Below are 16,301 nucleotides of genomic sequence, written 5' to 3' on the forward strand. Positions count from 1 at the left end.
TGAGCATGTGTGATACACATTTTAATAACTTTATTTTTACTGACTGCAGATCTATTTGAAGAATTTGCCTTCTTTTTTAAAAAACAAATTTCTACAAAGGTTCATGCACACAACAAGTACAGTACAGTTAGAGGGAAGCATGCCAGCTCTAAAATAATCAGTCACCCGGTTTCCTGAATAGGCTACCAGACAATCTCAACACTGTATTGCATCTATAAGGCAACCATTTGGAACCAGCACTACAACTAAAGTTGCTAAAAGAAAACCAGGAAATAATATATATTATATTTATATATATATATAAAAATCTCCTTTATATTCTCCAACTCTAAGATTGCTCTAGATCAGGAATGTCTAACCCGCAGCCCTGGATAGCTAGTAATGTAAACTTTTAACATTATTATGTGATTGATATACGTTAACTATATTATATATTTTATACAGGTAGTCCTCGACTTACATCAGGTTATTTAGTGACTGTTCAAAGTTACAATGTTAAAAAAATTGACTTTCGACCATTTTTCAACTTATGACCGTTATAGCATCCCCATAATCATGCAATTTACATTTGGAGGCTTGACAACTGACTCACATTTATGACAGTTGCGGTATCCTGGGGTCATGTGATCCCCTTTTGTGACCTTCTGATAAGCAAAGTCAATGGGGAAGCCGGATTCATTTAACAATGTGGCAAGAAAAGTCATAAAACGGGGCAAAACTCAGTTAACAAATTTCTCACTTAACAACATAAGTTGAGGACTATCTCTATGCGGTCCAAGACAAGTTTTCTTCATTTATTGTGGCCCAGGCAAGCCAAAAGGTTTGGCATCTGTGCTCTGGATATGTCTGTCTGAATGTATATGCTTTTTCCTCTTTGCTTATATTTATTCTGAAGTATGAAATATGTTGAAGTTCAGTAGATTTCCTGCTAGATTTCTTTAAAGACAATATTTACTGGATACTTATATGATCATATTTTAATTACTTTAATAATCAAGTATACAGTGCTGAAATCTTCTATAGAACTGTTTTATGCTGAACACAAAGTGTTCAAAGATTTAATGTTCAATTTAATAGAAATCACAGCTCTCTAAATGTAAATGAGGAATAGATACATCTGTGCCTGTCTTGAGAACAAAAAAAATTTAAATTGTAATCAATTTCTTAAAATACATTTATAGCTTATGCTCTGAAATAACTAGCTTTTGGCATATTATTCCCTTTTCAGATCTGTTAGAAGATCAGTGTGCTGTATCCATTAGATGACACAAAACACACTTTGCTGGGCCTTGCAAATCCACATAAGGTGTTTTATTTGCTTAGAGTTGGGAATCAAATCCATATATATATATATATATATATATATATATATATATATATATATATATATATATATATATATATATATATATATATATATATATATATATATATGTTTTCTGAGGTTTTCGCGGGTGTTTGTATGTAGGTCTTTGGTTGTTCGGGTTTTCTCCCGCGTAAAATTGGAAGTGTCTTGGCGACGTTTCGACGAAGTCCCATTCGTCATCTTCAGGCTGGTGTTTTCAGCTTCGTGCTTCGAGCAGCAATGCATTGCTGCTCGAAGCACGAAGCTGAAAACACCAGCCTGAAGATGACGAATGGGACTTCGTCGAAACGTCGCCAAGACACTTCCAATTTTACGCAGGAGAAAACCCGAACAACCAAAGACCTACATATATATATATATATATATATATATATATATAAAAATTTAATTTCCATACCTTGCCCATCCCCAAAAAGCCTGTGCTTGAATCCAAATGGTTTGATTATGTCTTATTCTTATGGTCTTGGCATATGTTACTGAAATAATTTGACAAAGTGCCATACTAACAGAAATGCAAACAAAATAAGCTTGCATAAATATCTATAGAACACACTAACATTTCATGAAACAAGTTACCTTTTTTGCTGCCTGTTCTTCTTCTACACCATCCCCAATTACAACATATACTACTTTTCTGCCAAACCTTTGCATTATTCGTTCAAAGCAACTTTCTTTTCCTGGAAGATAAATGAGATAAGAGTTCAGAGAGAAGTTACCTGGTTAGCTGCATGCTCTTCATCTCGGCCATCTCCAATCACAACATAAGTTATGTTAGTGCCAAACCTGGACACTACACGCTCAAAACAGCTTTCTTTTCCTGAAAAATAATGCACTATTTATTTGTGCTCTCAAAAAAGAAATTTCACAGTGTTCTCTAAAAAGGCTAAGGGGATGCATATTCAAAAAAAAATCATACGCTACACAAACCTTTCATAATATTAGTGCCTTTTTAAATTTATTTTCTGCCACAACTCAAAGGAAACTTAGGTAAGCTAATATTTAATATTCCAAGATAACATGCAAGGTGTCCTGACAGAACCCTAACAAAGCATGTAATTTTTCTTTGTTCTTCTGGACATAAAGAGCCAAGTTGTCTATTCTCCCTCAGTCTGGGTATCCCAAAAGCTGCACTTGTTTTCTTAGAGCAGCCCTTTTTATTTTCAAATAAACAACTTCAACATTTTTGAGTTCAATAAATTTTCCATACTGGGAGAGGGTCAGCTGTTTCTGAATAAAGATTTGTGGCAATGAAGCATGCAAATCATTTTTAAAAAGGTATATCACAATATGCAGGTGTATGAACAAAACATCTCTCTTCAAATCATCAAAGCAGCTGTTTATTTGTACAGTTGCTTTGAAAGCCATTCAAGCATGCAGTCCCTTTGCTTCAGGAATAGTTGTGCCTTGCAAAAAAAAAAAAACCCAGCCTGTTTTAATGATTAGAGGAAAAATACATGTTTGTAAAGTACCTCTTTCAAATGCTTGAATAGCCTTACTAATGATAATAGATGGGTTGGCACATCCAAAAGTGTGTGTATGTGTATGTGTTTGTGTGTGTGTGTAAAACTAGGAATCTCACTCTAGTTATCTGATTCTTTATGTATAGTTTTTATGTACAATTCTTACAAGTGAAGACATTGCTTAAATGAACTAAAGTGCCATTAGTAGAAGACATTTGGAAACCACCAGCAAACTATATAAATGGAAAGGAATTGTGATACGTACCTATTTTAGTTGCACTGTAAATATTTTCAATAGGAAAAACACCTCCTAAGCTATACAGAAGCACTTTTGCTAGGGCTGGTACAAGTTGAGTTGTTGTTACCAAGACATTTACACAGTTACTCCTATAGAGAAAGACAGAGTATACATCTGTACAATGATAAAACAAATTAGCTATAGATCAATTACTACTTTAATTATTACTACAGTAATAATAAGTATTTCAATATTTTGTACATTGCAAATTTCATGATTGTGATATTCCATAAACACACATCTTCAGAGGAGTTTCTAAATTCATAGAATATACGTACTACTTTATGAATTGAAAAACAGCCTTTTTTGTCCATTTATCATTTTTTGAGCTTACAAAGAAATCAATATAATTTTATAGGCTATACAATTTATAGAGCATGATGGCTAGATGGGTGAATAGTCTGGCTTGCAGTTCCCTGTACAGTAGTCCTTGATTTACTATAGCAATTTCCATTGCTAAGTGACGCAGTTGGGAGAGGTCCCCAAAGCTGTAGGTCTGGGAGACTGTAGTGCAAGTTGTGGAAAGTACATGAGGATGTGTGTGAAAGGCACAAGCACAAATGCAGAGGAATTGGGAGAAGGCATGCAGGTGGTGGAAACTTATCCCAGTGATGTATGACCTTTCCTGCTGATTTCCCAAATGACATCCTGGGGAAGCCAATAGGGAAGGCTGCAAATAGCAGGCACTGCAACCAGTCAGTAATGTGATCCACTTGCTAAGCTTCTGGATCACAAACACGTATTTCCTGGGATGCTGAGATGGCTGGAACTCTGAGGAAAATAGTTGTAACCACCATTTGTTCACTGCCATTGTGACTTTGAATGGTTGCTGGACAAATGGTTGTAAGTTGGGGACTACCTCAATGCCTAATTTTCTACTTACAATATTACCTTTGCATTATATAAGGGATAGAGATGGGTATTCTGTTGGCCATGAGATGCCTTTGGAATATTATTACCATATGCCTTCAATGTTGAGTGTAGTGAGTCTGTAAACACTCACCACTCCCTCTAACCGCTCTGCTCACTCTAATCTATTTTCAAGAGGCAGCCATGCTTCCACATCAAGTATGGTGTTGTAGTAATCCTCTATTTTTATTTTCCAAGAATGCCTAAGGGCCATGGAGGCCTTCCTGTTAATAAAGAGAATACTGTCTGCTAGCATTTCCCCACCCATTCAATTCTGATTAGAACAGGAATAAAAAAGGCCAAGTTAAAAAATGCAGGAAGCCTAATGGGTTTGCAGAACATATCTGCAGGAAACTGAGTGCCTACAAGCATCTTGTTGTCTGCTCTTGCCTTTATTGTTTTGCTTCTGCAATATAGCAAATGATTTTTTAAAAATTAAGTTTGTACTCACCTTGTACTAATAATTGATAAAGATTTAAGTGCATTGGTCAGCCAGGAGTCAGTGAGAGCTTCAATCTCTGCTCTTAACTGTAGCCATGCATCTCTTTTTGCAGGGCCAAGAAGTCCTGATTCATAAAGGAAAAAGTTCTTAAAATGCATTCTGTTTACCAGAAGTTATAGTCCCATGTTAATTTAGGCCTATAACATATTTTTCTACAAAAATATTTCAGTTTACTTGCTTGTGAATAGAATAGAAAATAATAGAAAATAGAATAGAATAGAATAGAATAGAATAGCTTAGCTTTATTGGTCAAGTGTGATTGGACACACAACAAATTTATCTCTGGTGCATATTACTTTTAAGTTACTTAATAACACACATTAATAGTTATTTTGGTCCAGAAGCAGTCCAAAAGGTGGTGATTGATTGATTCATTGATTGATTGAGTCATTCATTCATTCATTGACTGCCCATCTTACCATAAGGTACTTTGGGTGGCTTATAGTCATAAAAATATATCTACATTAAAACATAAATAAATAAATAAATGAAGAAGCTTCTTGAGAAATAAATAAATAAATGAAGAAGCTTCTTGAGAAATGACAGTTCTTCAAAGAAAAACAAAGAAAGTTCAGTTGTCTTTTGAAAAAGCATCTTTGGGATCAACAAATTAAAACACAAGATTAAAATCTAAGGACACGTGAGGAAGGCAGCGGCAGAATGGGAGGGGGAAGTGGGATCTGTTATTACTTAATCAACCACCTTTTCCTCGATTGGGGACCCAGGTCAAGTGGCCGAGCCAGATGTTTAGGCCCTTACAAAAGGACAGGAGGATTGGGGCCAAGCTCACATCAGAGGCAAGATGTTCCATGCACTAGTAGGGGAAGGACACTAGGATAAAGCCAAGGCCACTGATGGCCCCTGCAGGAAGGCACATGAGTTGAAGGAAGGTAGTACTATAGGAGGATGTCTTGAATGGGAAGTCAGTCCTTGCTGCTGAGATTAGGGCAGTGTGGAACAGGTGCACAATCTGGCTGACTTGAGGGGAAGGAGCGCAGAAAAGGCCTTGGGAAGATCAAGGGTGGGCTGGATAGTTGGCTGGGTTCTATTGTACTGAATGCTGACAGAAGAAAGGAGTGGGAAGGTAATGAGAAAAGTGGGGATGGGTCAGCCTTCAGATATAACATTGGCAGTGGTGTTAATAATGGCTGAGATGAGAAAGGGAAGATGCTGGGAAATTTGGGAGCAAGTAGGCTGAAATGCTATGCTTGGATTTCAATGAGAGGTCCCTGATGCTCTCTAAGCTTGGTTGTTTTCTTGCAGATGTTTCCTTACCAAACTACGTAACATCATCAGTGCTAGTGGAGAGTGCGGTTTGTTCTCATTTTATATCCTAGTAGCCTGTCCAATACTGCCCTGTCAGTATTACTGCCCTGTCAGTATTGGTGGGAGTAGGAGTGGTCTTAGTAGTTCTTTGGTTGGGCTGTTTATTGTTAGCTTGTTTGGCAGTTTCTCAATTGGGGTGTTGTTTGCTTCTTGATGGTTGGTCTAATGCAGTGTTTCTCAACCTTGACAATTTTAAGGCATGTGGACTTCAACTCCCAGAATTCCACAGCCAGCATTGCTGGCTGTGGAATTCTGGGAGTTGAAGTCCACATGCCTTAAAATTGTCAAGGTTGAGAAACACTGGTCTAATGTTAATATTGGTGTTAATCTCTGCTCATTTGGGTGATGAGCTTCATCTGGGTGATGAGTATCTTGGATGTCAATGATAATGGTGGCTAAGAGGAGGAAAGGGAGGAAATAGCAGGCCTTCAGAAGACAAGGGGCAAGTGACATATCCCATGGTGGTCACAGTGATAGTGACTGAGATAGGAAAAGGAAAAAGAAAGGGCTACAAGATGAGATAAGATGGGTTGGTAAGATATGCTGTACTGGAGAAGCTGAGGAAATAGTAGTCCACCTTGCCCTATTTGTACAACAATATCTCTTCAAGATGTTATCAGAGTTTGTTTTGCTAAACTGAAACACCCCAAAACATAAAGTATTTTGGATTTGCTGAACAGGAATTGTCCACTGGTAGAGATTTCTGAAACTATGCATATTCTAAATGTGCTCTTTCCCTTTTTTCTCCTCTAATATCTCTTTTCTGCCTAAACACAGGTATTCTGTCTCTCTTCAATATTTCCTGACACTACTGCACTCTTCCTTTTATACTTCCTTTTAATTGCTTATTCTCTGCTCACTTTTCTCCCATTCCCAGGCAACAGCAGACATAAAAAAGACACCTTATTTTTAAATCAGAAAAAGAGTTGTGCCTGTTGTCCAATACAATGCCTTTGCACACAACCTTGCTCTAAAATGTGCCAAATATAATTCCTTAAGGAAATGTGGATTTTGCCTTTCAAACCCCCCAGGTTGGAATTTGTGCTTATTCTTGAACCCTGGTTGGATTAAAATATACATAATATATAAGAGACATCTAAAATATTATTACATTGGAGTGCACGTGAAGAATAAGGCTTTTGAATACTACTCTACATTAATAATACAGATAGCCTTCATCTAGCAACCACAACTGGGTCTAGCAACTCGATGAAAATGAAGTGGTTGCTAAATTAAACCATCACTTATGCTTATGATCTTACTTCAGCTTTCCTTTGCTTTATAGATCTGTGAAGGTCATACATTCAAGGATTAGTCATAAAATTACTTTTTCTTCATTGACTTAACTGCAAACAGTCACAGTACAGTCACTAAATGAGGTACAACTGTAATGAAAATCCAGAATATACAAAGCTACAACATCATTGAGAAAACTACAGTTGACCAATTTGCCTGGGAAGATTATCTTCAAAAGCACAAATGATTGTTTTAACTTGGAATGAGAAGCTAAAGTGACTGTCTATTTATCATCTAAATTAACAAATGCAAGGGGAGCTGAAGAAATCCGCAGTTTAAGCTCCAAACTTCAATCAAAATAGAGCTGGAAAGGACCTTGTAGGTCTTCTAGTCCAAGCACCTGTTCAAGCAGGAGACCCTACACAATTTGAGACAAGTGACTGTCCAGTCTCTTCTTAAAACCCTCCAATGATGAAGCACCCACAATCCTGAAGGCAAGCTGTTCCACTGGTCAATTATTCTCATGGTTAGGAAGTTTCTCCTTAATTTCAGGTTGCTTCTCTCCTTGATTAATTTCCATCCATTGTTTCTTGTCTTGCCTTCTGGTGCTTTGGAAAATAAGCTGACCCCCTCTTCTTTGTGGCAGCCCTTCAAATACAGAAATACTGCTATCATGTCAACCCTAGTCCTTCTTTTCTCTAGACTAGCCATACCCAGTTCCTGCAACCGTTCTTCATATGTTTTAGTCTCCAGGCCTTTAATCATCCTAGTTGCTCTTCTCTGCACTTTTTCCAAAGTCTCAGCATCTTTTTTTGTAATGTGGTGACCAAAACTGGCTGCAGTATTCCAGGTATTACACAACTTGTTAATGAAAGACTGCAAATCGTTTCTCCTTTTTCTTCATCCACTTTTCTTCACAAAAGTTCTGAACCGCCCATATTTATTTTGTTCTTATATTTTAACAGTAGTGTAAAGTATAAATAATTATTATTTATATAAGACTGATGTTAATGTCATGTTGGGAAAAAAATCCTTACCTCCTACATTGTTTTTATAAGTATTATATAATTCTTTGACTCTTCTGTAACGGAATGCCAGCTTCCTCATCCAGTCAACTCCTCCTCTTACACCTGTTGGCAGACAAAGGTTTGCACTACTTGCAGCTGCATGGAAGCCATCAGTTGCAAAACTGTAGGTACTGCAAACACCCAAAATATGCAAAAGTGAATACTATTTCTTCCTAAAAATACATACTTATTTAAATTTGCTTCATTTTTTAAGGCATATCTTACCTTAGGTCTTGTCCATTGTCATCTGAGGATACATCATCTATATGTACTTGATCACATTCCTAGTAAGAGAGTATGTTTTAGAATAGGGCACCAACATCTTGTTTAATGTTTTACAGTACATGGGTGCTTTAATGTGAAAAATCTAAATGATTAAAAAAAACCCCTAAATCTAAACTACCTCTATTGTCAGCAGATGGCAGAATATGAGCATTTACAACTTCATCAGGTAAAGCTACTATTTCTCTCCCCCCCCCCAATATGATCAACTGATATATTCCTAGATACAATGGAATGCTTCAAAGATTCCATGTAGTAAGTGAACACACACACAAAAACTGGATGATTCGGGAGCTTCCGGTGTGAGGCGACGGCGATGGCGGCTAGCTTTTAGCCGTCCAGCTGGGGAAGTGTCAGAGCCGCGGAGCGCAGCGTGCATCAGCTGGCCCGCGGCTCGAAAATCCCTTCCCGGGCAAAGGGAAGGGACAGAGAGTGCAGGGATAGAGGTAGAACCCCTGAACCCCCTCTGGATTTGTTTCTAGAGGGGGTGAAAGGAGTGTTCCCTCGGAGCTCCTGCTGATCTCCGCCTCCCAGCTGTTTTTGCTTCCTAGGAAGCAAAAGAAACTGCCGCTTCTATCTCCGTGTTTATAGCATTCTGGTGAGTAATTTTTAAACGGACGGAGCAGTTTAAAGGATTTTTTGTTATAATTTAGGTGTTTATTTTTTTTATTTTTTGATTTCTACTATTATTCCTCCTTTTTTTTGTTATATTAGTGAAAGGATTTAAGATGGCGCTTTGAAAGTGTCGGAGTTTTTTTTTCCTTTCTCTTTTGTTTTACTTTCCCTTTTTAAGGACTGGTTTTTGCTTTTACTTTTGCTTTTGGCTTAGAATTTTTTCTTTTGAATTGTTTGCTCTTTTATTTTTTATTCTTTGGATTTACTCTGGACTTTCAAGGACTATAGTTTCTCTCTTTTTAAAAATTTTTTTCTTTTTTTTCCCTCCTCCCTTCCTGGCTGGAGGGGAAAGGGAAGTGACAATTGTGCTTTTTAAAATGGCTTCAAAGAGGCAGCAGCCTTCCTCAATACCCAAGGTTATTTCTTCTCCTATAACTTCCACTGCACAGCTACAACAACAATCTAAACATGTACCACCGGCTCAGCCACCACCCTCCCCTCCTCTATCTGGACTTTCAGCACAAGAGGTTAGAGGCATAATGGGAGAGATTGTAGTTCAAATGAGAGAGGAAATGAATCAATTTGTCTCACAGATTAAATCAGAAATTAAATCTGATCTCAAAGAAGAGATAACGGGGATAAAGACTAAATTGCAAGAAAACAATAATGAATTACGACAAGATATACTGGCAGCTGTTTCAGGTTTGGCTACTGTGGTGGTTAAGCTCGATGCAAGGCTTGAGGAAGTGGAAGACAAAGTTGACTCTTTGGATGACAAAATTCAAGATGTGGAAAGGAAGGTGGACTCCTCACAAGAAGATATTTTGATGTTTCAGTACAGACAAATGGAGTATGTCCTGAGGATCAGAGGCCTCAAGGAAGATGTGAATCAAGATCTCGTGGAGGTGGTTCTTACTGATCTGGCGCTGGCCTTGGATATGGATAAAGGAGAATTACAGAGAGAAGTGGAAAAAATTTATAGGCTCAACTCCTGGATTGCTAAGCAGAAGAACTTGCCTAGAGATGTGGTGATTTATTTTACAAAGAAGTCCCTGCGGAATGAGATTATACAAGCTTTTTACAATAAAAGATTTCAGATTGCTGCCCAAGATGTCATCATTCTAAAGGAAATCCCATCCAAAATTTTAAGAAGCAGGAAAGACTTTGCTTTTTTAACCAATGAGCTTAAAGCTAGATCGATGCCATTTAGATGGGAAATTCCGATGGGTATTGTTTTGAGCCATGCTGGGACACGCTACAGATTGAACACAGTTGACAAAGCTAGAGATTTTTATACTTCGGTCCTGGGTGCAGGCTCAACCTTATCTGGTCGGAAATCTCTGAGTGGCAAGGAAGTTGAGCAGCAATCTGAGGCATTAGATTTGGTTTCCGCTGGGATGATAGAAGCTGTAAAGCAACGCCAGACGGAGGTTAAAGAGCAGAGGATGACCCGTGCAGCCTATAAGCGTAAAGAGAAGGAGCAACGTAAAAAAGAGCCTAAAGAGAGTTCTCCTGGAAGTGCATCACCGCCGGTGGGAGGAGCAAGACCCAAGAGTTATGCAACACACGCAGCTCTTTCAGAGTTTGATGGTGTCTTCTCCAGGCTGCGTGCCAAGGGAGATGGCAAAGTTTTTGACCTGGAATGTTAATGGATTGAATTCTCCTCAGAAACGCAAAAAAATCTTTTATTATTTGAAGCAACATACTAATGATGTTATTTGCTTACAGGAAACTCATATTTTACTTAAAGATCAGAAATATTTAGTTAATGCTCGTTTGGGATCTCATTTTATATCTTCTGCTCCTGGGAAGAAAGGGGGAGTTGTTATATATGTTAAACAAAACCTACCAGCTTGTCTGGTAGAATCAGATCCCCAGGGGAGATATGTGATGATTGAACTTGGTATTTATGGTAAGAAAATACTTATAGTTGGACTTTACGCTCCAAATCAACAACAGGAACAATTTTATAAGCAGTTACATCAAAAAATAACATTGCTTGATTATAGATCAGTGGTATTAATGGGTGATTGGAATGGTGTCTTAGATATACAAAAGGACAAGAAAGGTTCCTCTCCTTTTCTTAAACAAGCAAGGCTACCTAAAGCCTTTTTTGATATGAAAGAAGACTGGGAATTAAGGGATTATTGGCGGGAACGTAACCAAGAGGAGAGAGACTTTACTTTTTTTTCTGATAGACACCAATCTTTTTCAAGAATTGACTTTTTCTTGATTACCACGGACTTGTATAATAAAGTAAAGAATGTTAAGATTTTTCCTAGATCACTGACGGATCATAGTCCAGTTTGGATGGAGCTGATTCAAGAGAAAGAGGAAAGAAGATCCTGGAGAGTTAATGAAAATTTGTTTAGACAAGAGAAGAATGTTCAAAAATTAAAGGAGTGTTTAAAGGACTATTTTGCTTTGAATATGTACAAGGGGACTTCAATGTCAATGGTATGGGATGCAGGTAAAGCATTTATGCGCGGTGTTTTGATAAAAATGAATAATTTTTATAAGCGAAATCAGATTCAGAAACGTAGAGAACTTGAAGATGAAATTAAACTAAAAGAAAGGGCTTTGATTCTAAATCCTTCTGATGAAAGTACTAAAGAATCTGTAAAGTTATTAAGGTCACAATTTAATATGTTGATAGCAGATCAAGCTGCAACCAACTTATTATTTATGAAACAAAATACATTTTGTAATGCTAATAAGCCGGGGAGATGGTTGGCTTATCAATTAAGAAAGAAACAGAGACAGAGAATAATAGAGAAAATAAATTACAAGGGTAAACTAGTTTCTCAGAAGGAATTAATTAAAAAATCTTTTTTGGATTATTATCAAAACTTATATAAATCTACTAATGTACAATTGTTAGATATAAATAAATATTTAGCTGAGGCAAGTTTTCCTAAACTGACTGAGGATCAGAAATATGAAATTAATGGCTTAATTACTAAGGAGGAAATTGCCTCAGCAATTCAACAATTGAAATTAGGGAAAGCACCGGGTACGGATGGGTTAACAGCTGTTTATTATAAAGCTTTAATGGAGGAGATGATACAACCATTAAATGATCTTTTTAATGGTATCTTACAGGGTTTAGAGATTCCTCCTTCATGGCGTAGTGCCTTTATATCATTGATTCCAAAGGAGGATCAAGATCTTACTTTACCAAAAAATTATAGGCCTATATCTCTTTTAAACGTGGATTATAAGATATTTGTAAAAATTTTGGTAAATAGGCTTATGAGGGTGGTGCATCATCTTGTGCATAAAGATCAATCAGGGTTTATAACAGGAAGGTATATGAAAAACAATGTTAGACAAATATTAATCTATTAGAATACTTAGATAAGAACAACCAAGTTCCTGCAGGGCTCATATTTTTAGATGCTGAAAAAGCATTTGACCAATTGAATTGGCATTTTATGCTAAGAGTAATGGAAGAAATGAATTTTGGTGAAAACATATTACAAGCCCTTAAGGTAATATATCAAAAACAAACAGCACAACTTATTGTTAATGGAGGTCTTTCGGAGGTTTTCACAATAGAGAAAGGTACTAGACAGGGGTGTCCTTTATCGCCATTGTTGTTTGTTTTAACATTGGAAATATTATTGATCAAAATTCGAGAGTCTCAGGAAATTAAAGGAATATATGTTAATAAAAAAGAATATAAGTTAAGAGCTTTTGCGGATGACTTGGTTGTTACTTTGTCGCAACCTGATTATTCTGTAGTAAACTTATTACAGTTGATTCATCATTATGGCTTGGTCTCGGGTTTTAAGATTAATGTAAATAAGACCAAAATTTTACCTAAAAATATGTCTAGTCAGGAGAAGCAGATTTTGACTAACCTGACGGGTTTTGAGATTGTTAATAAGGTAAAATATTTGGGGGTGATGTTGTCTGTTTCTAATGTAAAATTATTTAAAAATAATTATGAAAGGTTGTGGGTCAGGGTACAGAAGGACTTAAAGAACTGGGAAAAGTTGCAATTATCCCTCATGGGAAGAATTGCAGTGATAAAAATGAATATTTTACCCAAGTTTCTTTTTCTGTTTCAAATGTTACCAATTTTGAAAAATGAGATTAATTTAAATGAGTGGCAGAAGGGTCTTAATAAATTTATCTGGGCAGGGAAAAAGCCAAGGGTTAAGTTTAAAATTATGCAAGACTTCCGTGAGAGGGGTGGACTTAAGGTACCAAATTTGAAATTATATTATGATGCGGTGGTTTTAACACTAATCAGTGATTGGGTAAATTTGACAAATTCTGAGATACTTTATCTAGAGGGATGGGATTTACTTTATGGGTGGCATGCCTATTTAATATTCAATAAAAAAATGGATTGGGCTTTTAAATCTCATATCTTAAGAATTTCTTTACTTAGGATTTGGAGAAAATATTATAAAAGTGATTTCAAAGTACCATTATGGGCTATACCTTGGCATGCGATAGAAGCAATAAAAAGAGGGGTTAAAATGGATATGGTGTCTTACAGACAGTTACTTAAATGGGATGGACAAAACTGGCAATTAAAATCACGGGAAGAGTTAGCGCAAGAAAACTTTATTTATTCTTGGTTCCAATATAGGCAATTATTAGACAGATGGAAGATGGATTGTAAGGTGGGTTTTCTTAGAGAAGATGAAAATCTTATCAAGCAAGTGAAGGATTCAAGACAAACCCACATTAAGAGAATTTATGCGGTTTTAGTTGAATTGGATTCAGAAACGGAACTAATTAAAGATTGTATGATAAGATGGGCGCAGAATTTTGGTGAGCCAGTCTCATTGGACACCTGGGAAAATATTTGGGTGAGAAATGTCAAATTTACACAAGCACAGAACTTAAGGGAGAATTTTTATAAAATGTTTTATAGATGGCACCTTGATCCACAAAAAATGTCTTATATGTACCCTGACGTGCAACCCAAATGTTGGAGATGTGGTTATAAGGAGGCTTCCTATTATCATATTTGGTGGTCATGCAGAGAGATAAAAGCATTTTGGATCAAAATATGGTGGAATATCCAGAGAATTTTTAGAAGGAGGGTAAAATTTACTCCGCAATTATTTTTGTTAGGTATTGTTACAGATTGTGATACAAAGGAGGTTGTTTTGATGTTAAATTTGATTACAGCCGCTAGGCTGTTAGTAGGACAATATTGGAAGAAGGAATCTTTGCCTACATTGCAGGAATGGTTTCTTAAAGTAGCTTATCTGGCGGAAATGGCAAAGATTTCGGCTTTCTTAAAGCAACAAACGCAAGAGAAGTTTCTTGCTGTTTGGGATAAATGGATAAAATTTATACAATTTAGATTGGGTATACAAAAATATTATATAGTTTTTTCATAAGTTTTATTTTCATATATATTATAGATAATCTTTTTATATATATAAATATAAAGTTCTTAATTTAATTTTTATTTTTACTTCTTAAGCCTATATTCTGCTCTGGGAAGCTCGGGGGGGGGGAAGGGAGGGGGGGGTTTTGGGAGGGGTGGGGGGTTTTTTTTTATATATATATGTATTGTTTAGTTTTATTTTTTTGTATATGTTGTCTCTTGTTTTGTATTCTTTTTTCTTTTTTGTAAAATTTATAAAACTTTTAATAAAAAAAAAAAAAAAAAAAAAACTGGATGATTCCCCCTTTGGTCAGGTTAAGATTTAGAATTCTTAACACAACACTTAAAATATTTGTTTGCTTATATTGCAAAAGAAGTCCCAATATAAAACACAAAATGAAAAAAATAAAAAGTTATTATCAGCACCATGTCAATAAACAGAAGTTCACATCAACGTATATTATATAAATAAAAAACATTAATAAATCATTTTCAAAAGTGTCTATTTTTTCATGTTCCATTGTTGACTGCACTGACAGGCAATCACATTTATCTTTTTGAGAAATAAACAGACTTTTAAAAGAAAAAAGCTTTTAATAAAAATATATTGAACTGCAACAAATTCTTGATTGCGCATTTTGTTGTTTATGATGGTGAAAATAATATCTGCAAATATTGAATGTATCAGACCTGAACCAATTTTACAAAAACTATCCTGCCTGGAAAATAGCATCTACTTTCTTAGATGCTACTTTATTAATTCCTAGGCCCTTGGTTAGGATCTGAATTATTAAGTTTCACCAGTCTTAGACTGTGAATACAACTGTTAATTACCCACATATAACAAGTATTAAACAATATTCATAATATAATAATATTCATGTCTACTGGTTCACTAAGATGGGACTTGAGCACTTAGGGTTAGTTCTGGCCTTTCTCATAAGACCAAAGACCAATTTTCAAAGGTGATAATGGTGACATCTGATCACTGTCACAACCAATGACTTCAGTGCCCTCACTGGAGAAAGCAAATCTTTGTCACGGTGATAAGTACTTTAATTAAGTAATAACTAGACTGCTGCACAAAATTTTCTTTAGAGTAGTTAGAACTACAACTAGCTCAGAATTTGATGGACAGGCTGTTAAAAGGGCAAGCATATAAGAAACGAACAACTCTTTTACTGCAAAACTATACTGTCTTCCCACATAGAATTCAAAATTGCTGATTCTTGAAGCTGTTGTTAAAAGAACTGAATTTCAGGTCTGAAATATTTCTCCTCCTATATTAACCTCTTCCACCTAGTGAGATCCTCCTTTATACTAGTGTGTCCAGGAATATGCTCAACTAGGAGTAGATAAAAAGCCTGTTTTGTGGCTAAATCTAGGATCTGATACGATGTTCTAATCTATGGTGAACTGAGCTTGGAAAGCAACCAATGTCTTGTTCAGTTGTTTTGATACAGGGAAGGTAGTGCCTCCTAGAGGCACCACTCATCATTTGCACTGCTTCATTATGGACCAGAGGCAATTTCCAGGGACAACACATAAAAAGGACACTGCAGTATGCCTTGATATTGTTAGGGCATATGTCTCTGATGCTGGGTGTCCTTCCTTGGTGCATGAGCACAGCTAGTTTTCCATCTGTAGTTGATTAAAAAAAATCATTGTCACTGATATAATATGGCTATTTAATGTCAATATCAGAAATTTTTGGGTTGTAAGCGGTTATTACTGAATTTGTACTTTTTTACATTTATGGTTGCTTCCTGCAGTTTCTGGAGGCTATTTTCATATCAGGTTCTAAATTATTATGTCATAGCAAACTTTATTGTTAATTACCTTGAACTCATACAAAAGGGCAGGATGCAAGAGTTTCAATAAGCT

At 36.1% G+C, this 16,301-nt stretch overlaps 1 protein-coding gene across 17 annotated transcripts in view; it reads right to left on the reverse strand.

The window, feature by feature from the left end:
- The window catches only part of EYA4 (EYA transcriptional coactivator and phosphatase 4), a 114,895-nt gene that overhangs the window by 2,487 nt on the left and 96,107 nt on the right, over positions 1–16,301 (reverse strand). For 15 of the 17 annotated variants that reach the window (XM_039323743.1, XM_039323734.1, XM_039323752.1 and 12 more), the window contains 5 exons: positions 8,390–8,448; positions 8,135–8,295; positions 4,485–4,599; positions 3,092–3,213; positions 1,943–2,043 (listed from right to left, as the gene is read on the reverse strand). In XM_039323743.1, the coding sequence (XP_039179677.1) occupies positions 1,943–2,043; positions 3,092–3,213; positions 4,485–4,599; positions 8,135–8,295; positions 8,390–8,448 (558 nt within the window). Of the gene's footprint in view, positions 1–1,942; positions 2,044–2,082; positions 2,184–3,091; positions 3,214–4,484; positions 4,600–8,134; positions 8,296–8,389; positions 8,449–16,301 lie in introns of all 17 variants that reach the window. The other 2 variants (XM_039323766.1, XM_039323820.1) reach the window with 1 other exon arrangement.

Source organism: Crotalus tigris, unplaced genomic scaffold (genome assembly GCF_016545835.1).
Source record: "Crotalus tigris isolate CLP2741 ecotype Arizona unplaced genomic scaffold, ASM1654583v1 scf7180000017611.44802233496:7321179, whole genome shotgun sequence".
Lineage (NCBI taxonomy): Eukaryota > Metazoa > Chordata > Lepidosauria > Squamata > Viperidae > Crotalus > Crotalus tigris.